The following is a 26,243-nucleotide window of genomic DNA, read 5'->3' as shown; positions in this document are numbered from 1 at the left end:
GGGTGTTTGCAGAGGTCTCTCTGCTGGGGGCAGGGAAGTTGGAGTCCAAGAGCGCGGGGGTGTGTGTGTGTGTGTGTGTGTGTGTTGGAGTCCCAGGGCGCTGGGGGGCGCGGCATGTGTCTGCTGTGAGGTCAGGAAAAGCAGGCAGCAGGATCAGATGCACAGTGCACCCGGGGAGGGGACAGGCAGCACCGCCACATCACAGCACTGGGTCAGCCCAGCCCAGCCTCATGGGGACAGGTGTGAAGGAGGGAGGCATGACAGGCTGGTGGCAGCTTGTAAATGTTGACTGGCGTTCCCATCCCCAGCCATGGAAGAACTGGATGGAGATGATGTGCGGGTCTCCTCCAGGGGGCGCTATGCAGAGCGGGACATTGTGCAGGTAACTCGTGCCCAGCCCCAACACGCCCTGGGCTGCCCCCGACCCAGCATGGCCCTCAGGACGGCGTGGTGGAGAGGGGGACCGGGCTGGGGAAGGACCTCAGGCCCCTCAAGCCCCCAGACACGCATGCAGTCCCTCCCCTGACCCCCACACGGTGCCCTTGGGCTGCAATGGGCCAGTAGGGCAGTACCTGCTGCGCGCTCTCTCCCTCAAGCCAGAGTGTGATGTTGCTTCCCTGAGAACTTGGCCCAGGACCGAGAGCGGGGCTCCGGAGCTCCCGCTCCCTAGGCCAATCCCCTGGGTGGTCCCGGCGGGAGCCCTGCATTGCCCTGTCCCCTGGGGGCACTCAGGGGCCCAGCTCTGCCTCTGCCCCTGGTGGCTGCAGCGGGGTGCTCCGGGGCCCAGCACTGCCCCCCTGGTGGCTGCAGCAGGGAGCTGGGGACCCAGCACTGCCCCCCCCGGTGGCTGCAGTGCAGTGCTCCAGGGCCCAGCACTGCCCCCCCCGGTGGCTGCAGCGCTGTGCTCCGGGGCCCAGCACTGCCCCCCTGGTGGCTGCAGCGGGGAGCTGGGGACCCAGCACTGCCCCCCCCCGGTGGCTGGGCTGCAGTGCAGTGCTCCAGGGCCCAGCACTGCCCCCCCCGGTGGCTGCAGCACTGTGCTCCGGGGCCCAGCACTGCCTGTCTCGTGTTGCAGTTCGTGCCATTCCGGGATTACATGGATCGCTCTGGGAACCAGGTGCTGAGCATGGCGCGCCTGGCCAAGGACGTGCTGGCCGAGATCCCGGAGCAGCTGCTCTCCTACATGAAGAGTCACGACATCAAGCCCCGCCATACTGACCCACAGTAGCTCCTCCTCTGTGCAGCCCAAGCCAATCAGACACTGCTGCTCCTGCCAGGCCTGAGACCGCACCCCCCAGCACGCGCCCACCTGAGTCGAGCTGGTTGTCGCCCCCTGGATGCAGCCCCGGAGGCTGGCTTGGCCCTCAGGGCTGGCACTGTGCCTCTGTCGGGGGGAGGGCAGCTGCTGGCCTGGGCTCCCTTCCCTGCCAGCTGCAGGCAGCCCAGGGGCCTGGGAGCAGAGCAGGGTCAGAGGTGTTCAGCAGTGTCGTCAGGCCCCCCTACTGGCCCAATAAGGGGGCACGGAGCCCTGCCCTGTCCAGATCCTGCCAATAAAGCTTTGTAGGTGCCCTGGTGCCTGTGTCGTGCTGGGGCTCAGGGCAGCGCCTTGGCTCAGGCCTGGCAGGCTCGTTCTCCTGCCAGCCCCCCCACTGCTCCCTGCTGACATGGCAGCGTCAGGCTAGCGCTCTTGGCTGGCATGCAGGGCTTCCTCCTGGGTCCTTGCCCAGGCCGCGGCAGTGTTCCCAGTAGAGCCAGGCCTGAGCCTGGGCCTGAGATGGCAGCAGGGTGTGGGAGCCACATGCACCCGGGCCCAGTGCCATGCTGCGTGGAGCTGCGGCCAGGGGCTGCTGTTTCTTGGGCACCTGCTGATCATGGGCAATGGGCTCCATGCTGCACGGTTCGGCCAATGCTGCCTCCCTCTGAACCTGATTGGGGCTCCCACTCACCATCTCTCCTGGGAACCATAGGCGAGGGTAAGGGGCAACTGGGCCACCAGCTCCTTTGCGCTGAGTGCTCGCCCAGGAAATCCCTGCCTCCATGGTTGCCAGGGACTGGCCGCATTGAGCCCCAGATCCGCCGTGCTCTTCAGTCTGAGCGGGGCAGATGGATGAGCTGGGGGCAGGGCTAACGGGGCCTCAGGCACATCCCAGGGCGTGAGCCCACGATTCATGGGCACACCCTAGCTGAGACCATTTCTTCAGACTGACCCTGCAGCCCTTGGGGGTGGGCATCAGTCCCTGCTCCGATAAATCAGGGCAACTCGCCCAGCCTCAGCTGGGCTCTGTGGGACCTGCTGGGGAGCTCAGCTCTGTTCAGGGCAAGTCACTGCAGGCAGCTACGGAGCTGGCCTGCCTCCCTGCTCTGGATGGGCCAAGCAGCTGCTGCATCCCCACACACACTTTAGTGTGAACACTCCCAGGTGACAGGCTGGGCATGCTGAGGTGGTGCAGTGGGGGATGGGGAAGGGCCAGGACACAGTACTACAGCTGCCCTGTTGGGGCGTGGGGGGCTCTGTGCCAGGCTGTTGTGTGCTGTCATGCCACGAGGCATTATAGGGCTGGCACAGCCTACAGCTAAGGAAGCAGTTAGCAGTAAAGGGCTTTAGTGATCTACCCACAGCACATCAGTGCAAGCTGCATCCTAGCCAGTCCCTGGTCACCAGGCACAGCTTGGTGAGACGTCTGCCAGCCAAGAGCAATGTCCCGTGCATTAACTTCTCTCTAAACGAGCATTGAGGGCCGTTCACCAGCGTGGGCGTGTGTGGCCAAAGCACCCCTGCATGCCCAGCAAGCTGTTAGCTGTGCCACAGCCCTGAGTATGGAGCCCTTGCAGTCACCCCTCAACCTGAAAGATCATGGCCAGTCCTGGGACACACAGAGCACTCAGGGGCTGAGCCTGTGTCACTTAAAACAGGCAGTGGCAGCAGCCCCTCCAGATATCACTGCTCAACGGCAGGTGGGCAGCACCCAGAACCATCTGCCTTCACAGACCCCTCGGGCCCAACTGCTCCCCGCAGGAAGCACTGATCCCCTGAGTGGGTTCTGGCACTGCAGCATGGAGGGAGCTGCTCTGGGCCCCCGCAACTCACCTTTGCACTAGGCATCACACCGATGTAGACGCACTCCAGAGTCTAGGAATGGGCCTGTTCTTGCTCTGCCCCCCACAGTAATGGGAGGCTAAGGTGCTGAGTTTAGGGTCTCCAATACAGCTTTACTCCTGTGTGCCCCACAGCCATGGGGGCTGGTGGGGGGATTCTATTATAAATGAAGCGTGCTGTTAGTAGGTCTGGCTGTCTGCTAGGCCTTGAAAGCATTTTATATTATGGTTATGCCTGCGATCGGGGCCCCACTGTGCCGGGTTCTGCACAGCCCCCAGCCTCCCCTCCAACAGAGCTCAGCCATCATTGTGCCAGGTGCTGCACACACCCACTGTGCATGCCAGGGCTGTACAGCCCCCTCGCCCAGCAGAGATCAGGCCCCCACTCCACCGGAAAGCATCACAAGATGAACATTGATAGTCAAGCTTGGCCTGTAAATAGACAAGGGGTGGGAGGGGCAGGGGAACCTCACTGGAGGGCTTCATCCACTGGGCACCGCTGCTTCTTGTACTCAGTTCCCGGGGTTCGGGTTTTGGGGGGCACTCGGTGTGGAAACACGTGCACTAGGGCTGGATAATTCCCTGCCCCCTGGTTTGAGAGGAGTAATTAACCCTTGGAACAACTTCCCTGCAGGCCTGGTGGATGCCATGTCCCACAGGGTTTAAACCAGGCATGGCTGTTTTCTAACAGCTCTGCTCTAGAGGTTATGGAGGGGGGCAGGTCTCTGGCCTGGGTTACAAAGGACTCAGACGAGGTGAGCACCAGGGACTTTCCCGCCTTGGAATCTATGAAGAACAGGGTCTGGCAGGTGTCACATGGGGCATTTCCTGTCCCCAGCCCAGGCACCTGTCCCGCCGCAGAGCAACCAGGCAAAGCGACTGGTGGGAAGGAGCACACAGGTTCCCTGGGCAACACCACCACCTACCAGCCCCGCGCAGGGCAGGCGCTGCTCCCACTGGCCTCCACCTGCCACAGCACACTTCAGGAGACACCTACCAGCAAAGGGGCCCCAAAATACCCCTTTCCTCCCTCCCTCCCAATGCCCCCCTTCCCATCCCCCACAGCCCATCCCCCTGCATCTCCCTGCCCATCCCCCACAGCCCATCCCCCCTGCCTCCCCCTTCTCATCCCCCACAGCCCTCCCTCCCCATCCCCCGAGTCTCCCTGCCCATCCCCCACAGCCCATATCCCCCCTGCCTCCCCCTTCTCATCACCCACAGCCCTCCCTCCCCATCCCCCGAGTCTCCCTGCCCATCCCCCACAGCCCATCCCCCTGCCTCGCCCTTCTCATCCCCCACAGCCCTCCCTCCCCATCCCCCGAGTCTCCCTGCCCATCCCCCCTGCGTCCCCCTGCCCATCCCCCCACATCCCTCCCTCCCCCTTCTCATCCCCCACAGCCCTCCCTCCCCATCCCCCGTCTCCCTGCCCATCCCCCACAGCCCATCCCCCTGCCTCGCCCTTCTCATCCCCCACAGCCCTCTCTCCCCATCCCCCAAGTCTCCCTCCCCATCCCCCGTGTCCCCCTGCCCATCCCCCACAGCCCTCCCTCCCCATCCCCGTGTCCCCCTGCCCATCCCCCACAGCCCTCCCTCCGCATCCCCGTGTCCCCCTGCCCATTCCCCACAGCCCATCCCCCCTGCGTCCCCCTGCCCATCCCCCCACAGCCCTCCCTCCCCCTTCTCATCCCCCACAGCCCTCCCTCTCAATGCCCCCTGGGTCCCCCCTGCATTCCCCTGCCCATCCCCCACAGCCCATCCTCCCTGGGTCCCCCTGCCCCCCCGCAGGCCGGTCAGCTGGGGCGGCTCCGCGCGGGGGGCGGGGGTCTGTTCCTTGAACCGCCAGCAGCGAGAGAACCCAGGCGTCCGGGGCCTCCGCGCTCATTGGCTGGGCCGGAGCCACCATTGATTCCCGGCCGCAGATTCGCCTCGCCCGGCTCGGCACTGCCAGACTCCTGGGGGCGGCTGCAGGGCGCGGCCCGCCCCGCCCCGCCCCGGCCCGCCAGCCCGCCCCGGCCCCGCCTCGCTCGGCCCGCCCGAGCCCGCTCTCCTGTCCCGCCCGGCCGTGGCGAAAGTGCGGTTGCTAAGGGCCGCGACGCGCTTTACTCAGCGGGGCCGCCCCGCGCCAGGAGCCGCCGGAGCCTCCATTGTTCCGGGCCCGGCCCGGCCCCGCCGCCATGGCCGTGCCCGCAGCGACCGGGCTCCGCCGCTGACCGCGGCCTCCGGGCGGCCGGTGAGCCCCAGGCCTGCTGCCCCGCGGGGCTGGGGCCGGGCAGGTCCGGCGGGGGTCGGGGGCGGGTGTGTGGGGCCAGGGGGGTTGGGAGCGTGGGGGGGGGTCGGGGCGGGTGTGTGGGGCCAGGGGGGTTGGGAGCATGGGGGGGTCGGGGGCGGGTGTGCGGGCCCAGGGGGGTTGGGAGCGTGGGGGGGTCGGGGGCGGGTGTGCGGGCCCAGGGGGGTTGGGAGCATGAGGGGGCGGGAGGTGGGTGTGTGGGCCCAGGGGGGTTGGGAGCATGGAGGGGCGGGGCGGGTGTGTTGGCCCAGGGGGGTTGGGAGCGTGGGGGGGGGTCGGGGGCGGGTGTGCGGGCCCAGGGGGGTTGGGAGCGTGGGGGGGGGTCGGGGGCGGGTGTGCGGGCCCAGGGGGGTTGGGAGCGTGGGGGGTCGGGGTGGGTGTGTGGTGCCAGGGGGGTTGGGAGCATGGGGGGGTCGGGGGCGGGTGTGCGGGCCCAGGGGGTTTGGGAGCATGGGGGGGTCGGGGGCGGAGTGCGGGCCCAGGGGGGTTGGGAGCATGGAGGGGCGGGGCGGGTGTGTTGGCCCAGGGGGGTTGGGAGCATGGGGGGGTCGGGGCGGGTGTGCGGGCCCAGGGGGGTTGGGAGCATGGGGGGGTCGGTTGGTGGGTGTGTTGGCCCAGGGGGGTTGGGAGCATGGGGGGGTCGGGGGCGGGTGTGTGGGGCCAGGGGTGTTGGGAGCATGGGGGGGTCGGGGGCGGGTGTGCGGGCCCAGGGGGGTTGGGAGCATGGGGGGGGTCGGGGGCGGGTGTGCGGGCCCAGGGGGGTTGGGAGCATGGGGGGGCAGGGGGCGGGTGTGCGGGCCCAGGGGGGTTGGGAGCATGGGGGGGGTCGGGGGCGGGTGTGCGGGCCCAGGGGGGTTGGGAGCATGGGGGGGTAGGGGGCGGGTGTGCGGGCCCAGGGGGGTTGGGAGCATGGCGGGGGTCGGGGGCGGGTGTGCGGGCCCAGGGGGGTTGGGAGCATGGGGGGGCAGGGGGCGGGTGTGCGGGCCCAGGGGGGTTGGGAGCATGGGGGGGGTCGGGGGCGGGTGTGCGGGCCCAGGGGGGTTGGGAGCATGGGGGGGTCGGGGGCGGGTGTGCGGGCCCAGGGGGGTTGGGAGCATGGGGGGGTCGGGGGCGGGTGTACGGGCCCAGGGGGGTTGGGAGCATGGAGGGGGTCGGGGGCGGGGGTGCGGGCCCAGGGGGGTTGGGAGCATGGGGGGGCGGGGGCGGGTGTGGGGGGCCAGGGGGGTTGGGAGCATGGGGGGGCGGGGGCCGGTGTACGGGCCCAGGGGGGTTGGGAGCATGGAGGGGGTCGGGGGCGGGTGTGCGGGCCCAGGGGGGTCGGGAGCATGGAGGGGGTCGGGGGCGGGTGTGTTGGCCCAGGGGGGTTGGGAGCATGGGGAGGTCGGGGGCGGGTGTGTTGGCCCAGGGGTGTTGGGAGCATGGGGAGGTCGGGGGCGGGTGTGTTGGCCCAGGGGGGTTGGGAGCATGGAGGGGGTCGGGGGCGGGTGTGTTGGCCCAGGGGGGTTGGGAGCATGGAGGGGGTCGGGGGCGGGTGTGTTGGCCCAGGGGGGTTGGGAGCATGGAGGGGGTCGGGGGCGGGTTTGTGGGGCCAGGGGGGTTGGGAGCATGGCGGGGGTCGGGGCGGGTGTGCGGGCCCAGGGGGGTCAGGAGCATGGAGGGGGTCGGGGGCGGGTGTGTTGGCCCAGGGGGGTTGGGAGCATGGGGAGGTCTGGGGCGGGTGTGTTGGCCCAGGGGGGTTGGGAGCATGGGGAGGTCGGGGGCGGGTGTGTTGGCCCAGGGGGGTTGGGAGCATGGAGGGGGTCGGGGGCGGGTGTGTGGGGCCAGGGGGGTTGGGAGCATGGAGGGGGTTGGGGGCGGGTGTGTTGGCCCAGGGGTGTTGGGATCATGGAGGGGGTCGGGGGCGGGTGTGTGGGCCCAGGGGGGTCGGGAGCATGGGGGGGTCGGGGGCGGGTGTGTTGGCCCAGGGGGGTCGGGAGCATGGGGGGGTCGGGGGCGGGTGTGTTGGCCCAGGGGGGTTGGGAGCATGGGGGGGTCGGTGGGTGGGTGTGCGGGCCCAGGGGGGTTGGGAGCATGGAGGGGGTCGGGGGCGGGTGTGTTGGGCCAGGGGGGTTGGGAGCATGGGGAGGTCGGGGGCCGGTGTGTTGGCCCAGGGGGGTCGGGAGCATGGGGAGGTCGGGGGCCGGTGTGTTGGCCCAGGGGGGTTGGGAGCATGGGGAGGTCGGTGGGTGGGTGTGCGGGCCCAGGGGGGTTGGGAGCATGGAGGGGGTCGGGGGCGGGTGTGTTGGCCCAGGGGGGTTGGGAGCATGGAGGGGGTCGGGGGCGGGTGTGTTGGCCCAGGGGGGTTGGGAGCATGGGGGGGTCAGGGGCGGGTGTGTGGGGCCAGGGGGGTTGAGAGCATGGAGGGGGTCGGGGGCGGGTGTGTGGGCCCAGGGGGGTTGGGAGCATGGGGAAGTCAGGGGCGGGTGTGTTGGCCCAGGGGGGTTGGGAGCATGGAGGGGGTCGGGGGCGGGTGTGTTGGCCCAGGGGGGTTGGGAGCATGGGGGTGTCGGTGGGTGGGTGTGTGGGCCCAGGGGGGTTGGGAGCATGGGGGGGTCGGGGGCGGGTGTGTGGGCCCAGGGGTGTTGGGAGCATGGAGGGGGTCGGGGGCGGGTGTGCGGGCCCAGGTGGGTTGGGAGCATGGGGAAGTCGGGGGCTGGTGTGTTGGCCCAGGGGGGTTGGGAGCATGGGGGGGTCGGGGGCGGGTGTGTGGGGCCAGGGGGGTTGGGAGCATGGGGGGATCGGGGGCGGGTGTGTGGTGCCAGGGGGGCTGAGGGACATGGGGGGGTCGGGGGTGGGTGTGTGGGCCCAGGGGGGTTGGGAGCATGGGGGGGTCAGGGGGCGGGTGTGTGGTGGGCCAGGGGGGTTGGGAGCATGGGGGGGTCGGGGGCGGGTGTGCGGGCCCAGGGGGGTTGGAGCATGGGGGGGTCGGGGGCGGTGTGTGGGCCCAGGGGGGTTGGGAGCATGGGGGGGTCGAGGGTGGGTCTGTGGGCCCAGGGGGGTTGGGAGCATGGGGGGGTCGAGGGTGGGTCTGTGGGCCAGGGGGGCTGGGAGCATGAGGGGGCGGGAGGGGGGTGTGTGGCCCAGGCGGGTTGGGAGTATGGGGGGCGTCGTGGGGTGGGTGTGTGGCCCAGGGGGGTTGGAGCATGGGGGGGTCGGGACGAGGTGTGAGCCAGGGTGGTTGGGAGCATGGAGGGGTTCGGGGCGGATGTGTGGGCCCCCGGGGGGTTGGGACGCATGGGGGGGTCAGGTGTGGGTGTGTGGGCCCAGGGGGGTTGGAGCATGGGGGTGGTGGGAGGCGGGTGTGTGGGCCCCAAGGGGGGTTGGGAGCATGGGGGGGCGAGAGGTGGGTGTGAGGGCCCAGGGGGGTTGGGAGCATGGGGGGGTTTGGGGGGGTGTGGGCCCAGGGGGGTTGGAATCATGGGGGGCAGTTTGAGGGTGGGTTTGTGAGCCCAGGGGGGTTGGGGGCACCGGGCGGAGAGTCACAGGGCTGCAGGAAGATGAGCCCACAGGGGATGAAGGCCCAGGATTGGGGGCGGGTGTGTGAGCCCAGGGGGGTTTGGGGCATGGGGGGAGAGCCCCAGGGCTGCAGGAAGATGAGCCTGCAGAGGGTGAGGGTTGGGTGTGTGAGCACTGGGGGGATGTGGGGAGAGCCCCAGATCTGCGGGAAGATGAGCCCACAGGTGATGGGGGTGAGGGTTGAGGGTGGGTGGTTGAGTCCACAGGGAAGTTGGGGGGCACATAACTGCACCTCATACCTGTCTCTCACTCCTCTTCCTTGCAGAGGTGACGCCATGGGGGTGGACTTTGATGTGAAGACATTCTGCCACAATCTGCGGGCAACCAAGCCCCCATATGAGTGCCCTGTGGGCACCTGCCGCAAAATCTACAAGAGCTACAGCGGCATCGAGTACCATCTTTACCACTATGACCATGACAACCCACCTCCACCCCAGCATACTCCCTTCCGCAAACACAAGAAGAAGGGGCGCCAGGCCCGCACTGCCAACAAGCAGTCCCCCAGCCCCTCGGAAACCTCGCAATCACCAAGCCGTGAAGTGATGACCTACGCCCAGGCCCAGCGCATGGTGGAAGTGGACCTGCATGGGCGCATGCACCGCATTAGCATCTTTGACAACCTTGATGTGGTGTCAGAGGATGAGGAGGCTCCTGAGGAGGTGCCGGAGAACGGGAGCAACAAGGAGAACACAGAGACCCCGGCCACCACCCCTAAAGCTGGCAAGCACAAGAACAAGGAGAAGCGCAAGGATTCCAACCACCACCATCACCACAGCGCCTCTGCAGGCACCACCCCCAAGCTCCCAGAGGTGGTGTACCGGGAGCTGGAGCAGGACACCCCCGATGCACCTCCTCGCCCCACTTCTTACTACAGGTACCATCTGCACTTTGGAGGGCGGGGGACTCCCTGCTAGGTTTCATCTAAGCTGTCTCCCAGGGACTGGGGCAGGATTCTTCCCCACTGTCTAGTACTTTGTCCAGGCACAGTGTACATGGTACCTGTCTGTTTCTGCTATGGGCCTCTCTGGGGAGGTGAATCCTACAGATCCTGCTGCACTGTTGTTGCAGGCTCCAGGGACTTTCTTTTCCTCCCCTTTGTGGTGTCCCATTAACCCAGGGGTCTATAAGCTGGAGACTCATTGGTTCCCACTTCTTGTCTGGCTGACAAAACCTCTCTTGTTATCAAACCCTTTCTCACTGCTACAATCCCATAGCAGGTGGCGGAACAGGAGCCTGGTGGTTCCTGAGGGTATGTCTCGTGACTGGGCCATGTCAATGGACTTGGACTGGGGACTAGCAAATTGCAGTGTAAACATTCAGGCTCGGACCGAAGCCTAGGCTCTGGGACCCTCCTCCCTTGCAGGTCTCAGAGCCCACCTCCTGCCCAAGCCAGAAGTCTACACTGCAATTTTACTGTCTCACAAATGACCCAGGCCAGCCGCAGTGTTGTATTGCAGTGTAGACGTACCCTGTATCTGCTCCGTGTAACTGGCCGCAGAATCTGTTCCAGAACGTAAGCGTTTCTCCTCTTACGCGTGTGAAGAAAAGATTCCAAGTGGGACTTGATGTGGCAGCCGGCCCATGAGAATAGCTGAACTACCCCACTTGTTAGGTTAAATGGCCCCGGAGCACATGGGAACTTGCCTGGGGGTTGGTACCATGTTCCATGTGATTGTCTTGCCTTCATGAGATACTCCAAGCTTCATCAGTTGCCAAGCAGGAGCATTGTTTGGTGCAGTGACCTTCCTGCATTGTCCCGGCCGCACCAGCATACTGCAGTTCTGCTCAGTAACTGAGAAAAGAGGCATGCACAACATCTCCTATTTCAGTGGGTTCCTTCCCCTTCCTTTTTCTTTCTGGCTTGTTCCTGGCCATGGTGGTCAAATCTCCCCCTCTGGTCCCTTTGGGGAGTTAGCTGCACTAGCTCTTGGTTCCTGCCAGTCACTCATTCCCTCTCTACCTGCCACTCAGGTACATTGAAAAATCAGCGGAGGAGCTGGATGAGGAGGTGGAGTATGACATGGACGAGGAAGATTATATCTGGCTGGACATCATGAATGACCGACGGAAGACAGAGGGTGTGAGTCCCATTCCCCAGGAGATCTTTGAGTACTTAATGGACCGGCTGGAGAAGGAGTCCTACTTTGAGAGTCACAACAAGGGGGACCCCAATGCCCTGGTTGATGAGGATGCAGTCTGCTGCATCTGCAATGATGGAGAGTGTCAGAACAGCAACGTCATTCTCTTCTGTGACATGTGCAACCTGGCTGTCCATCAGGAGTGCTATGGGGTGCCCTACATCCCCGAGGGCCAGTGGCTCTGCAGAAGGTGTCTCCAGTCCCCCTCCAGGGCAGTGGACTGTGCTCTGTGCCCGAACAAGGGCGGTGCTTTCAAGCAGACAGACGATGGGCGCTGGGCACATGTGGTCTGTGCCCTCTGGATTCCAGAGGTTTGCTTTGCCAACACTGTGTTCCTGGAGCCCATAGATAGCATTGAACACATCCCACCTGCCCGGTGGAAACTGACCTGCTACATCTGCAAGCAGCGTGGCTCGGGGGCTTGCATCCAGTGCCATAAGGCCAACTGCTACACTGCCTTCCATGTCACCTGTGCCCAGCAGGCTGGACTCTACATGAAAATGGAGCCCGTCCGGGAGACAGGAGCAAATGGGACTTCCTTCAGTGTGCGCAAAACTGCCTACTGTGACATCCACACCCCACCTGGCTCGGTGCGCAGGCTCCCCGCCCTCTCCCACAGTGAAGGGGAGGAAGAGGACGAGGAGGAGGAGGAGGAGGGCAAAAGCTGGAGCTCAGAGAAGGTGAAGAAGGCAAAGGCCAAATCCAGAATCAAAATGAAGAAGGCAAGGAAGATCTTGGCAGAAAAGCGAGCGGCAGCACCTGTGGTGTCAGTGCCCTGCATCCCACCTCACAGGTACGGCCCCTGGCACGCTCCCCTCTGTCCAGACAGTCCTTTGCCTCGGGGTCCTGCCCTCACCCTCTCCCGGTATAGCCCCTTGCCCTGGGGTCCTGCCTCCCTTCCCCCCCAGCCCTTTGCCTCGGGCTCCTGTGCCCCCCACAGGTACAGCCCCTCTGTCCAGACAGCCCCTTGCCTCGAGGCCCTGCTCCCCCCACAGGTACAGTCCCCCCAGCCAGACAGTCTGTATTCCTGTCATTAGCCCCGCCAAGCTCTGGTTTATTTCATTCCTTGTTCGGGGTGCTTGGTGGCTTCGCTGGTGAATCCTGCAAGCAGTGTGGCTCGGGGGCTTGCAGCCAGTTTCATAAGTCCAAGCTGAGCTCCTCTCCGCTGTGCTGCTCCATGAAGGTGGCTGGGGCCGGAAGGAGCAGCAGGTGGCTGCTGTTAGTCTAATGGCAGAGTGAGCGTGGCGGGACAGGTCAGGAAGCAGCTGGGGGTTCCCAGGGGTCTTTTCCTGTTATGTTAACCTCAGGGACTTTGGAACAAACCATTGTAGAAGGAAGAGGGTACTGTTAATTTATCTGCCTTGGTTTGTATTTCTTCCCTTGGCCCTGCTGCTCCTTCAGCTCTTTGTTAGGGCCAAGGCCATCCTCCTGAGGAAGTCTGTGCTGAATGGAGCTAGCTGCTGGGACACCATGTGAGTGTCCCAGGAAGGGCACTAACTTTATGCTTTCTGCTAGCTGTTAACCCAGCCCCATCTCCCAGCCTGGAGTGGTGGTACCTGCCCTCCTCTGGAGCGCAATTCAAAGTTGTGGGAACTAGGAAAACCCCTGGCCTATGCTCCACAGACCCATAAGGTTAGCCAGGACCACAAGGGCCAACTAATCAAAGGATCTGTGGTGTCTTCATGGTGTTTCTCACCTCCTGTTAGCTGTCTCCTGACCCACAGTTTACCATCCAAGCAGGACAGGGAGCATGCCAGTTGTACAATGGCCTCACAAAGTGAGCTGGGTAAGAGGATGAAGGGCTGGTAACCAGCAGAGTAGTGGGGCTTTGCAAGGAGATAGTAATTGCCAGACTGGATCAGACCCAGGGTTTCTCTAGTCCAGTCTTCTGTATCTGTCAGTGACCAGCCCCGAAGCTTCAGAGGAAGGAGAACCCCACACTAGTGATGGTCTGCCCCCCACATTAGACCTTATCCTGGTCTCTAATAGGTAGAAACTGGCTTAAGCCCTGAAGTTCTTGACCTCAGTGAGATCATGTGACAGAGAGTTCCGCAGACTAACTACATGTTGTGTGAATAAAGTTTCCTCTTATCGGGTTTGAGATTAGAATGCCATTGCAGCACAGTCCTGCAGAGAAGCCTGTCTGTCCCACGCCTTTCTCAGCTGGACTGCTGCCTTGCAGGAAACTCCCCAGCTAATACTGAGCTGAGTCCCTGGGGTTTGGCTTGTGTGGCTAGGCACCTCTCGCTGGGCCTGGTTTGTCAGTGGAAGGGCTCACCTGACTGATCATGTATGTGCTTTACCTCCCTCCCTAGGCTCAGTAAGATCACTAACCGTTTAACCATTCCGAGGAAGAGCCAGTTCATGCAGAGACTTCACAGCTACTGGACGCTGAAGAGACAGTCCCGCAATGGGGTGCCTCTGCTGCGTCGGCTGCAGACACACTTGCAGTCACAAAGGAACTGTGACCAGGTATGGGGTGGGCTCTGGGTGCTCATGTCCTGTGTGCGTTGTACATCCCAGGGCCCTGGGGCCGAAGCATTTCCTGCTCGTAATACCTGCAGTTTCAGAGCCATGCTGGAGAATGGGCCAAACTGTCCTTTGGAGGAAAGAGCAGTCCCAGCTCCCCACCACTGCTGCTTCCCCTTCCTCTACTGTGTTCAGCATCTGAGACTTACCAGGCACTTACCTTCCAAAGCTCGCCATGGGGAGGGATGCAAAGAGAGTGTCTGGCTGCCTTGGTCTCTCCTGCATGTCTCCAGCTGGCAGGGGTTGGAAAAACCTACTACAGAGAGCTAGCCAGAGGCCGGGTGAGAGTGGAGGGCCCACTAGGGAAGTCCAGGGCAGTGTCCTGGGGAGAAACACAGGCCCCTATTCCTGCTGCAGGAATTCCTACCAGAGTTCTGGCTCTGAGCCCTGCTTGTTCCTAGGGTCTGCATCAGCCTGTCACTAGGGTGCCTCTGGTTTCTGGAAAGGAGCAGGGGGTTTCTGCTCCCTGCTCACCACCTTAGAGCCTCCTGGCTCATGGTTGTCACTCTACCTCTTCTCCGGCACCCCAGGTGCTGGGATGGGGCAGAGGTCTCCCCTACTCTGCTCCTTCTCAGGTTTGTGGGCTGCTCCTGGAGAGCAGCTCCAGCACTTGCCCCAGCTATACTCAGCAGAGTGAAATTCACCATTTCCCTGCTGCGGGGGCAGTGAAACTGACCAGAGTATTATTAGCTCTGCTCCACTGCCGTTTAGCAGAGCTCTGAGCAGCTGCAGAGGCACACTAGCTTTATCTAACTGCGGACTTGGCAGGCAGTGCTGTGTTGGGTCACATTGGGAATGGTCTGTCTGCAACCCCAGGGATTAGAAGTCTGCATTTTCAGACGCGACCGCCCAACTGGAGACACTTCACTTCAGGTGCTTGGCACTGGCCGGAAATCAGCCCATTTTCAGATGTGCCGGAATCTCAAGTCACTTCTGAAAATGTCAGGCCCCTCCCTCTTCACGGGGAAAGAGTTTCCAGCACACTGCCACGGGGAGCTGCTTCCCTCCATCTCATGGTCTCTGATGTTCCTGCAGAGGGAGACAGAGGATAAGAATTGGGCCCTGAAGGAGCAGCTGAAATCATGGCAGCGCCTCCGCCATGACCTAGAGCGCGCGCGCCTGCTGGTGGAGCTGATACGCAAACGGGAGAAGCTCAAGAGAGAGACGGTAACAATTGTGTGTCCCTCCTGGGAGCTTGGGGGTGACAGCACAGGTCCCCCCTGCAGGAACTTGGGGCGAGCCCAGATTCCTGACGTGAGTGTGGGAAGGGAGGGGAGCGCAGGTCCCCCCGTGGGTACTGGCTGATTCTCCTGTTTATGCCGTGCGGTGGTGTGTGCTTACGCTGTGCCCTGTCCCAGCAGGGTCTGAGGGGGGGTGGGGCTTTGGGAAGTGCAGGTGCTGTTCCTGCATCTCTGCTTTTCACTGGCATTGACACACTCAGTCAGAGTATCCTGCGTGCAGCCATCGCACGGGGAGGCTGGCCTCTTGAAGCAGCTGGGAAATGGCTCCTCTTTTCTCTCTGAAGTCCAGATCGCACCCAGAGCCTTGTCTGCGTCCCACAGGCTGTAGCACAGGTCCAGGAGGCAAAGGCTCAGTCCCGCCCTGTTCTTGTGTTTCAGATTAAAATCCAGCAGGTGGTGCTGGAGATGCAGCTGACGCCCTTCCTCATCCTCCTCCGCAGGACTCTCGAGCAGCTCCAGGAGAAGGACACGGGCAACATCTTCAGCGAGCCGGTCCCTCTGTCTGAGGTAACAGAAATCTACGAAGTAAGAACCCCCTCCCCCCGGATTTCTACTTCACTCAAACTCAACCCCCGTCTGCCCACGCCAAAGGCAGCAAGTGGTGTTCTCCAGACAGCTAGCAGGCGGCCCGGGGACTTAGCCAAGTGGGGATGTGGGCAGCTGAGCTGAGCACAGCTGGGACTGTAGCCTGGTACAGAGACTGGCAGAGAGATGAATGGTCCGTATTCCTCTTGTGCGGTTATGGTGGGCTTGGCCGGGCCAGGCAAGCAGGGCTCCTTGCTTGGAAAGGCAGGGTGCAGTGGGACCCTCAGCACGCTCCCCTCCGTTCCCTTGGAAGCACTCTCTCTAGGCATCGACATGAAATGAGTTTGGCATCAGACTTCTCCCGAGCGGGTGCAGTGGAAAACTCTGAGTCTGTCAACTGTGTCCTTCTCGGTCTTATCTCGCCAGGGGCTGTGCCTGCCTGCACCCGCTGCCCTACTCTTGCAATTCTTCTGTGTGTTTGCACATCTTGGAGCCCTCTGTAACTGGGCTATGAAATTCCACCCCCTCCAACCTATCTGGGAGGAAGGCAAGCCTCTGGCATGCCTTGGGGAATTCCAGAGCCTGGGCCGGATTCCTGCTTGCCACCAGCCAGAGGAGAGGGCTAGGGCTGGGGCTGTGGTGTGAGCAATGGCACCTCTGAAACGCCTCCAGCTGTATTGCTCCTGGTGTTGGGCTGGGCTGCAGTATGCCTAGGCCCAGTCTGTTAGTGCCGTTCCCTGTGTCTACACAGAGCGGGCAGTGTTTGCAGGGTATGCGACGCCATTTGGGGCAAAGCACCAGGACTGGATTCTTCTAACAGCTGTTTTCTTGGAGCAGGTAGTTCTGAGGTGTGACTCCAGGCTCAGTTCTGGCTGTTCTCCCTGTGCAGGTCCCAGACTACCTAGATCATATCAAGAAGCCAATGGATTTCTATACCATGAAGCAGAACCTGGAGGCCTATCACTACATGAACTTGGATGACTTTGAGGAAGATTTCAACCTGATTGTCAGCAACTGCTTGAAATACAATGCCAAGGACACAATCTTCTACCGTGCGGCCGTGCGGCTGCGAGAGCAGGGGGGAGCTGTGCTGCGGCAGGCTCGCCGGCAAGCGGAGAAAATGGGCATTGATTTTGAGACAGGCATGCACTTTCCACACTGCATCCCTGTGGATGAAGTGCTGCACCGAGGCACTGAGGAGGGTGGGTATTGACACCCCATCCCAGGGTGCAAAGGCTGCAGGAGGGTCACCTGTGGAAGTCACAGCGGGGAATTCCTGCTAGATCATTGGAGGCCAGGGCAGGACATAATTCTAGTGCACCCATCCTCCCCCGGCAATATCTGCCACCTCCTCCTATGTCTCCTAGCCAGCCCACATGCCCGTTCCCCAAAGAGACAGGGCCAGTCCCAGGGCAGTTCTGGACCCCGAGGGTCAGGTGCATTTTGCTGGTTGGCAGATGGAGACGGGCTTCCTGGCTTGCCCCTCGGTGCTGTTGGTGCACATGGTCAGGTGCAACAAGAGAATCTGGTTTTCCTGGTCTTGTGCTAATGATTCGGGGATGACATAATGCATATTGTGCCATGCAGGGCCCTTTGGCAAGCTGCTGTCATGTGCCCCCAAGCCAGACTCTTCCCTTCAGTCCCCTCTCAGCTCCCTCCAACGGGACAGTGAGGGTGTAGAATGGAGGCCTTCCCAGGGCCAGCCCCATTTCCCTGCACAGGGCCGATCTTAGGGAAAATGGCACCCTGGCAAACTTGCATTTTGGTGTCCCTGTGGGTGTGGCACGCCCCCCTCCCCCAAATTGCCCCAGGGGCTCTTCACCCTCCCTTCACCACTAATCCTTGCACTCCCCTCCTGTGCCCCTAATCCCTGCACCCCATTCTGCACCCACATGGGAAAACTGACCTGGATGCAGTGACGAAGCACCTGGCATTGCTGCACCCCCTCTGCGCCCCCCCACACCCACCGCTAAGGAGCTGTGTGGGGGTGGGGGGGAGAGCAAGGAGCGACATCAGGGCTCCCTGCATCCAGGTCACTTCCCCTGCAGGCTGTGTAAGGAGAGGGAGAAGAACAGCAGCTCCTGATACCAGGATTGTGCTGTGAAGTGTGTGTTGGGGGGATTGTATGTGGCTGAGTGAGTGTTGAGCGTACTGTCTCTTTAAGAAACACTCGGGGTCAGGCATCTGAAGGCTTGTTCAGACGCAAGCTGCTGCTGGACCCGGAGAGGCAGCTGCACAAACAGATTTTCCCCGTCTCATTACCCCAGCTCAGTGGAGACTGAGTACACGGGTGAGGGAGGGGGACACCCCGATATCAGTCCCTCTCCCCGCATAGCAGACAGGAGGACGCTCCCAGTTCAGAGTGGCCCGAGGCTCCAAGGAGGAACAGGAGGGGGAGACAGGAGCAGTGGGGATTGCACACAACAGTGGAGCATGGGGGAGGGGGGCACCCTGGCTCCGGAGGAGTCACCTGGCTCGGCCCCTTGCAGCTCGGGTCCCTCGCCCTGCTCTCCAGAGGCAGCTGCTCCACCTTCCTGTCTGCTGCCTCTGTTAGCCCAGCTGGCTCTTAGCAGGTCAGGTAAGAATCAGGCAAATCCTGCGCATGGCGGGCCGCCCTGGCCACCGCCTGGACTGCCAACCCGCAGGACTGGCCCTGCCCAGTCTGGGCAGCTGGAGGAATTGGGCCTGGAGCTGAGTACAGGGCCCAGGAGGTGGGGTCTCCCCAGAGCTGGGGGGGGGGCACGTCCCCTCCCCTCCCCTCCCTGCTCCAGGACACCCCCCTAATGAATTGATTCTTGTGCTGCTCTATCCAGTGGCAAACCCCTGGCCCATTCAGCTCGATGTGGATTATTCTCTGTGCATTTCTGAGACTGAGCCTGTTTGGCTCCTCCCTTCCCATGGAGTTTGTCTCTTGGGCCCCCTTCAGGTGACTGTTCTGTGCCTGTGGATTGTCATGTCCCCTTTCCAGGAGGAAGAGAATTTCAAAGCACTACCTGGCTTCTCTCACCCATCTGACCCTCTTTGTGCCCACAGAGGAGGTGCGGCTGCTGCTGTCAGAGAATCAGAAGCACCTGCCCTTGGAGGAGCAGCTTAAGATCTTGCTGGAGCAGTTGGATGAGGTCAGTGCTGGGAAGCAGAGCATCGGGCGCTCCCGCCGTGCCAAGATGATCAAGAAGGAGATCACAGTCCTGCGCCGGAAGCTGGCTCACCCACGGGATGTGCTGGACAGGCACGGCCCCTCCGCCAGGGGGATCCTGCAGGCCCACCACCCCTGCGAGAAGGACATACAGACAGACAGCGCTGCAGAGGAGAGCAGCAGCCAGGAAACTGGCAAAGGTACTGGCTGGGGGCGTGGTATCAACACCCTGGCACAGCATGTAATACCCAGGGGCTTGGTGTAACCCCATATCTGGGCAGGGCCTGAGAAGGGTGGAGTGTGCAGAATCAGCAGCCATGGACCATGCCTTCCAGAGCAGAGGCTGTGGTGGGAGGAAACAAAATATCAAGACAAATGGCTCCCGACTGTACTCTGGTCGGGATGCGGGACAAACTCCTCAAACTCGGGACATCTGGTCATCCTGGCTGGGAGAGCCTGAATGGGGCCGGCGGGGAGCCTGAGTGGAGCTGGGAGAGCCTGGATGGGGGTCAGGCTGGGCCCCTGGGGAGGAGAGGCCGGGTGGGGGCGGGTCTCTGGATGGGGGTCGGGCTGGGCCCCTGGGGAGGAGAGGCCGGGTGGGGGCGGGTCTCTGGATGGGGGTCGGGCTGGGCCCCTGGGGAGGAGAGGCCGGGTGGGGGCGGGTCTCTGGATGGGGGTCGGGCTGGGCCCCTGGGGAGGAGAGGCCGGGTGGGGGCAGGTCTCTGGATGGGGGGCTGTCGGGCTGGGCCCCTGGGGAGGAGAGGCCGGGTGGGGGCGGGTCTCTGGATGGGGGGGGTGTCAGGCTGGGCCCCTGGGGAGGAGAGGCCGGGTGGGGGCGGGTCTCTGGATGGGGGTCGGGCTGGGCCCCTGGGGAGGAGAGGCCGGGTGGGGGTGGGCAGAGCAGGAGGGCCCGGGGGCCTGCTGGGAGGAGTGGGTGACCTGGCTGGGCTAACCAGGAGGGGCGACAGAGCAAACCAGGCCACACGGGCTCCTTTGGACGGGTTTGGAAGCGAGCTGGGAAAACCCCACAGGGAGCAGGAGCTGAAATCCACCCGGCTGTGGCCAAGGCCTGATGCTTCGAACGGGCAGCTCTAGGCTCCCCGCTCAGGACCCGGGGGACCTTGGCCACGCTGCCCAGCTAGGTCCAGAGTCATGGGGTTCGGCGCAGAGATCTGTCTCCAGCAGCCTGGGCAGCTTTTCCTCTCCTGGGCTGGCAGTGCAGCTCCGCTCTCGCTGGCCTGTTCTTTGCCTCTCCTTGGCTTGGCTGCTCCTGGCGCTATCCCTTTGGACCCAGTTTGTCACCAACCAGGTTTCTTCACTCGGGGCCTTCACCCGGGCACTGGGCCCCTTCGACCTGTATTGCCTCACTAGACGCTCAGTCTCTGGGCACGGGCTTGAGGCCCCGGGGGGGGGGCCTGCCTCACTTCCCCTTTGCAGGGTCTGGTTTAAGCTAAAACTGCCTTTGGAGCCGGTCCCATTTCCCCGGGTGGATTGCCATGACGCCCTCTCCTGCACGCCCTCCATTTCCCTCGCTGAGTGTCTGCTCCCAGACCCAGGTCTGACTTTCCTGCGTCTCCTGACCTCAGACCTTTCACCTTTTCCTTCTTTCCTCCTTCTCGCTTCCCAGTTCTTCTCTTAGCTGATCCCTTCCCCAGCTCCACTCGCTAGCTCAGCCTCTGCATCCTTCTTCCCCTCCAGCTCTTTCCAACTGCCCCTTCGGGTGGATCCCAAGCTCCCTCCTTGGCCGTCTCGTGCCAGGACAGCGTTCTGGGCTGCTGGGTTGCAGGGGCTAGCGCCCGGGCAGGGTTACCACACCCGACACATTGGCACATCTTAACAGGGCCATGCATGAGCATGACCCAGGAAGGTGTTGCCTCCTGGAGTCTGGAAAGCTGGGATCAATAGCTTTGGCAGGCATGACCTGCCCTGTTCCTCTCAGATGGGACAGTTGCCAACTCCAGAGTGTAGAGTTGGGCATTTTCCAATCCAAGATTCCCTTTTTGCTGCACCAGGTGCCCAGCATTTCATTTCCTGTCTCCCAGTTGTGCCAGGACCTGCCTGCAGCTGCCACTTGCTCGGCAGCTTTCCCCCACGAGGCAGTTGATTGGCTGGCAGGGCGTGTTCCCTGCACTGTGCCATGGAGCCAGGCTGCAGAGGACGGAGTCAGAGCTGGATGGGAGCCAGCAGTGTTGGCCGGTGAGCTAGGCTGCTTGGAGAACAGTGCAGCAGCCAAGAGCTGAAGCACTGACCACCTACAAGCTCCCCCTTCCCTGGCACGCACAAGGAAGGAGGCTCTGGGCCTGGCTGCCTTGAGAGCACGGCAGAAATTGCATCCTTCAGTCCTTTTCAGAAATAACCACTGGCCATGAACTGACTGTGGGCATGGGGCCCAGTGGGAATCCATGGGGCTGGACTGCTTTCCTGCTGCAGGCTTGCTGGGCCTTTAGCACAGGGAAGTGCAAGCTTTTTCACAAGCACTTCAGATGTCTGTAGCTTTTCAGGGGCACAGCAGGGCTGGGCAGCTCCCAGCTGGAGCCTGAGGAATTTGGGAGATGCTGTTGCTGCTCATCTTGCTTCCTTTTGTTGATTTCGGTGTCTCTGAACATGAGGGAGTGGCTGCACTGCTAGGGTGGAGGCTTCTCTGGAGATCCCCTCTGGTGAGGATTCTCTGCAACTCTGCCAACTGCCCAGGTTTGGTGATGTGAGGACAGTGGTGGCAAGATGGGAGAAGGCATGGGACTATCCCTTCCTTACAAAGCTCTGCTGCTGATCTGCAGCTCTCTTGTGCCAGCCCTGAGCTCCCCGCAGCTCTCCCCTCGTGCTTTTGCGCACTGCTGCCCGATGGCCTTGCTGGAGGCAGGTGTGAGCTGTGGGGGCAGATTTCCAGAGCTCTCCTGGGGAGCTGGGAGTGGAGCAACGTGGTGGAGCCTGCTGCCCAGCTTCTGAACATGCTGTCTCTCATCCTCTCTGCCAGGCTTGGGCCCCAACTCTTCCTCCACCCCAGCACACGAGGTCGGCAGGAGGACTTCTGTGCTCTTCTCCAAAAAGAACCCCAAAACCGCAGGGCCCCCAAAACGCCCCGGACGCCCACCCAAGAACCGGGACAGCCAGCTAGCTGCAGGGCATGGGAGTAGCCCAATAGGTCCCCCCCAGCTTCCAATAATGGAGGGGTCGCAGCGCCAGCGGAAGAGAGGGAGAAGCCCACGGCCAAGTTCCAGCTCAGAGAGTGACAGCGATAAATCCACCGAAGACCCTCCCATTGGTGAGTGTGGATGGTGCAGCAGCGAGGGTCGGAGGGGGCCATGCTGGATCTGTGTGTGTGACTAATGATGTCCCTCACCTGGCTCTGCTGCAGACCTGTCAGCCAATGGCTTCAGTGGCGGAAGCCAGCCAGTTAAAAAGAGCTTCCTGGTTTACCGGAATGACTGCAGCCTTCCTCGGAGCAGCTCCGACTCGGAGTCCAGCAGCAGCAGCAGCAGCAGTGCTGCCTCAGATCGCACCAGGTACAGTGCCGAGGTGGCTCTGTCCCAGCGGCTGTACCAGGAGTGGGGCCTTCAGCCTGTTTGTAAATCCATTAAGCAGTAACTCTTTGAAGGCTGAAGCACCCACCATGGCTGCTCCCGCTCCTCCCTTCCTCTCACATGCAGTGCCCAAAGCCACGTATGTTTGTGACGTGCCTGCTGAGGAGCAGAAGGCCCAGACTCTGGGACTCATTGGGCCTGGCTTGCTATGCGTCTGCCAGCGCTCAGCCCTGCCCTGGGGGAAGCTGTCAAACAGCCCTCTTGGTGAGGCCATGGCCGGAGAGCCCGAACCAGAGAACAGCACAGAGGTTGCTCCCGCACATATCTGCTGGAGGCCAGCATGGGTTGGGTGGATTGTGCCAGTTTCTTTCTCTCTGTGGACAGAGGGACCCTAAGGCCTGCCCTGGAGTGAAGATCTGGGTGGGGGCGGGGTGGAATGCCATCTGGGGGGACTCTTCTCACTTAACCACTGACTCTCCCTTTCAAAGGCGACTGGAGAGCCCCATATCTTAGAACAGTATTGTGGGCAGTTGCTCTGCTGAGCACTGTGGGCTCTATTCCTGAGGGCACTGGCTGGCCGCCTCCCCAGAGCATGGGTGTCCTAAGGATCTCCTCCCCGCAGTGCCTGGAAAGGTAACGTGGCACCTAGTAATAGGACTCCTTCCCTGCCTTCCCACAGCACGACGCCCTCAAAGCAGGGCAGAGGGAAGCCCTCCTTCTCCCGTGTCAACTTCCCAGAGGACAGCAGCGAGGATACTTCTGGAACAGAGAATGAGTCCTACTCTGTTGGTGCTGGGCGAGGCGTTGGTCACAGTAGTGAGTATCTTGGGCCTCAGCCAGCAGCTTCCAGCTTCTGTCGCTGTCTGGAAGTGTCAGTGCTAATTCTTCCCCTCTTTTCTTTGGCACAGTGGTGCGTAAGAGCATTGGGCGTGGAGCCGGGTGGTTGTCGGAAGATGAAGACTCCTCTCTGGACGCCTTGGACCTGGTGTGGGCTAAGTGCAGGGGGTACCCATCGTACCCAGCACTGGTGGGTACGGCAGGCTGGGTGCCCTCAGCTCTCCTTTTCCTCCCCCTGCAGGATCCAGGGCCTGGCAGAATCTCACCTGGCTCCTAGTGAGGGAGTGAATGGATTCTCTTGCTGGATGGCCAGAACACTGGGAATCCCCTCCCCTTGCTCCCAGATGATCTGCACCACATGTCACTGCCATCCTTGGGCCAGTCCGGCTGGAGACTTGCTGCTCTTGTGCCGATTGTGGGCTAGTCTCCCTGAGCCCTGTGACTAGTGGGGAAGTTAAGGGGCTTGCTGCTTCCCATAACAATTAGGGCTAAAGCACATTTGCCATTTGCTCCAATGTGCAAATCCTGTGGGGTAGCCCTGTTCTTGGGGGTGGCCTCAGGTCTCCTCTGCCCCCTGCCTGCCAGAGAGAACACTTATGCATGGTCTGTACAGTCATAACAGGTGGACTGTGAATAGGGAAGCATCATTTGCCTCTTCACGTAACACGATTAGGCGGCAGGTTTAAAACACAAGGAAGTTCTTGTGTGGCACTCATTGTCAGGGGATGTGAAGAAAAGTACGACTGGGTTGAACTGTCTTTTCATGGGGGACAGCCCATCAATAGCTGTTAGCCAGGATGGGCAGGGCAACAACCCCATGCTGTGGGTGTTCCTAAATTTCCAACTGCCAGAAGCTGGATCACTGGATAACAGCCCTGTTCTATTTATTCCCTTTGCTAGCACCTGGCCACTGCCAGAGCCAGACCATTGGTCTGACCCAGCACGGCCGTGCTGCTGCTGCTGCTGTGAACCCCTTTAGAATGTGGCTGGCTGGCTCCCCAGGCTAGTGATCCTGGCCCCAGCTGTTTCTCAGTTCTTAGCTGGTCCTGCTTTAGTCAGACCCAGCGGTGGGGGTCAGTGCAGGAGTTGCTGGGTGACGCTCTCTGGCCTTTGTTATGCAGACTAGAAAGTCCCTTCTGGCCTTAAAAACCTAGCAATCGAACCTTGGAAAGTGCTGCTCCAGCCTCAGCCGAGCATGGAAATACCCCCGTCACTCTGCAGATCTGCTCCCCAGGGTTACAGGAGACTGAGCTGCAGGCTCTACCGTCTCCAATACAGCTTCACTCATGTGAGTGCAGCAGACACGCAGTCCCCGGGGAGCTGGAGGCTCTTCTTCCCAGAGGCTAGCAAGAGAGTTGGTTTGTTAGTACTGTGGCATTGCCTTGGAGCCCCAGTTACAGACCAGGCTCTGCTGTGCTAGGCGCTGTATGCAGAGCCTGCCCCAGGCCGCTCGCAGTCTAAAGAGAAGGAAGCGCTGAGAGTCTGGTCATCAGCATGGTAGGCAGTGCTCTCAGCACACCAGCTGCTGTCTTGTCAGTGATACCAGAGGCCCATCGCGGAAGGCAAGGAATTGCAAACACAAGCATGAGCTAAGGCTGTTTCTGAAGGGGGGATGTGAGCAGGAGAGAGCCCCTGTGACTTCGCCTGAACTGGTTGTGGTGTTGCCTCTTTGTATACACCTGGAGCCCCTTTGCTTCAGGTTGTTGAGGTGACAGACACAGAGCTCAGAGAGCTGGTGTTAGTTGGCTGCTTTGCAGTGCAGTCACTAACACGGGGCCTTTGGGCTCTAAGCGCAACACTTGGGAACAAACTGGTCAAACCAAGCCCTGTGGGGAGGTTCAAAGGCCTAATGCTGCCAAGAGCTGAGGGGAGGTGCGTGAGTGGATTATTAGGGGCTGGGCAGCACGCTGCTTTTTCCCAGCTGGAGTGAGCATCCTGATTCTGCCTTTATACCCCCAGGAAAGGCTTTCCTCAGTGTCTTAGTGGAGCTGGGGGGCTTCTGCCCCTACCCTGGGATCTCACCTTTGTCTCCCTGCTGGTTTGGCAGATCATTGATCCGAAGATGCCACGGGAGGGTATGTTCCACCATGGTGTCCCCATTCCAGTGCCTCCCTTGGAGGTGCTGAAGTTGGGAGAGCAGATGACTCAGGAAGCACGAGAGCATCTCTACCTCGTCCTCTTCTTTGACAACAAGCGCACCTGGTAAGGGCCGGCCAGGGCTTTCTTGTGATGTGTGCCAGCTCTGTGGTCCCCCAGCAAGACAGAGCAAGGCCTGCTGGGGATGGGGAACTGAGGGCAAGTCAGTGAACTCCACCAGGCTCGGGGTGGGGTATGCAGCTGATGGGAAGCCTCATGAGGTGCGATGTCCTTTCCTCCAGGCAGTGGCTGCCCCGGACCAAGCTTGTGCCACTGGGTGTGAACCAGGACCTGGATAAGGAGAAGATGCTGGAGGGCCGGAAGTCAAACATCCGCAAGTCTGTGCAGATTGCTTACCACCGTGCCATGCAGCACCGCAACAAGGTGCAAGGCGAACAGAGCAGCGACTCCAGCGAGAGTGACTGATGCCAGCTGCTGCCTTGGTGATCCACTGGCTCTGCTCATGGCTTCTCAGTCTCAGGGCAAACAGGGCTCTCAGTCCTGAGCACTTCGTGCAGCTGGTCTGTACAGGAGCAGGGGCTTGCCCCCATCACTGGGACAGAGTGTGCTCCTGAAAGCAGCCAGGGGTGAGTGGGTTAGAGCAGAAGCAGGCAGAGCTATTGCCTGCTGATGAATGCAGTGCCTAGCAGTACCCTCTGCACCCTCCCCCGGTTCCAGCTGATTCTGCGAGAGCCTCCCCTTCTAGGGTGCTGCCTTGCCTGTCCCTGCTCCCTGGCTTGAGTGTCACATTCCCAGGGGCAGGGCAGGTGCCCAGCCAGTCCCAGTTCCCTGGGGCTGGTGCCTCCCTCCCGTGTGCAGTGGCACAGCTCCAGTGGGGGAAGGGCGCTGTAAATACTGTACAGACTGGAGAATTTAAATTATTCTCATTTGTAGCCCGTTTCAGGGTCTTGGGGAAGCATTTTGGTTTTGAACAGCGCTTCCCCTCATGGCCCTTCCAGCCTGTGTAGCCTGGGACTTCTCTTTGTGATCTTCTTGCACACTTTGATACGTCGCTGTTGGGATCGGCTGTGCCCTGCCCGCCCCTTCCCCCCACTGGACTCGCCTCTCCTCCTCCCTGCAGGGTCAGACGCGCCTTTGTATTTATTTGGAAGGAAGAAAATCTATTGAGTCTTAGGAAATAAACCCTCCCTTTGCACCCTGGCCTGCGGCAGGGGCGGGGCCTGGGCTGGGGGCGGGGCCTGGGCGCGTCCCGGGCGCTGAGGGGGCGGGGCCTGGGCGCGT

At 62.0% G+C, this 26,243-nt stretch overlaps 2 protein-coding genes across 7 annotated transcripts in view; both read left to right on the top strand.

Moving 5' to 3' along the window:
* CPNE9 (copine family member 9) overlaps nt 1-1,559 on the top strand; it is a 35,829-nt gene extending 34,270 nt beyond the window's left edge. For all 5 annotated transcript variants that reach the window (XM_030570933.1, XM_030570932.1, XM_030570935.1 and 2 more), the window contains 2 exons: nt 309-382; nt 1,076-1,559. In XM_030570933.1, the coding sequence (XP_030426793.1) occupies nt 309-382; nt 1,076-1,228 (227 nt within the window). In that variant the 3' untranslated portion in view covers nt 1,229-1,559. The remainder of the gene's footprint in view (nt 1-308; nt 383-1,075) is intronic.
* Nucleotides 1,560-5,274: 3,715 nt separating this feature from the next.
* BRPF1 (bromodomain and PHD finger containing 1) lies at nt 5,275-26,162 on the top strand. Of its 2 annotated transcripts, none has more exons than XM_030569737.1 (14): nt 5,275-5,326; nt 9,204-9,812; nt 10,910-11,869; nt 13,392-13,548; nt 14,641-14,772; nt 15,225-15,353; nt 16,261-16,573; nt 18,405-18,707; nt 21,482-21,769; nt 21,863-22,010; nt 22,708-22,844; nt 22,937-23,055; nt 24,913-25,067; nt 25,244-26,162. In XM_030569737.1, the coding sequence occupies exons 2-14, from the start codon at nt 9,214-9,216 to the stop codon at nt 25,425-25,427; spliced, it is 3,624 nt and encodes a 1,207-aa protein (XP_030425597.1). In that variant the 5' UTR covers nt 5,275-5,326; nt 9,204-9,213; the 3' UTR covers nt 25,428-26,162. The 2 variants fall into 2 exon arrangements, with proteins under 2 accessions (XP_030425597.1, XP_030425596.1); XM_030569736.1 differs by having other exon boundaries at nt 15,225-15,371.
* Nucleotides 26,163-26,243: the final 81 nt, after the last annotated feature.

This window comes from Gopherus evgoodei, chromosome 7 (genome assembly GCF_007399415.2).
Source record: "Gopherus evgoodei ecotype Sinaloan lineage chromosome 7, rGopEvg1_v1.p, whole genome shotgun sequence".
Taxonomy (NCBI): domain Eukaryota; kingdom Metazoa; phylum Chordata; order Testudines; family Testudinidae; genus Gopherus; species Gopherus evgoodei.
The sequence above is the reverse complement of the archived record's forward strand: the minus strand, read 5'-3'. Positions and strand labels throughout refer to the sequence as shown.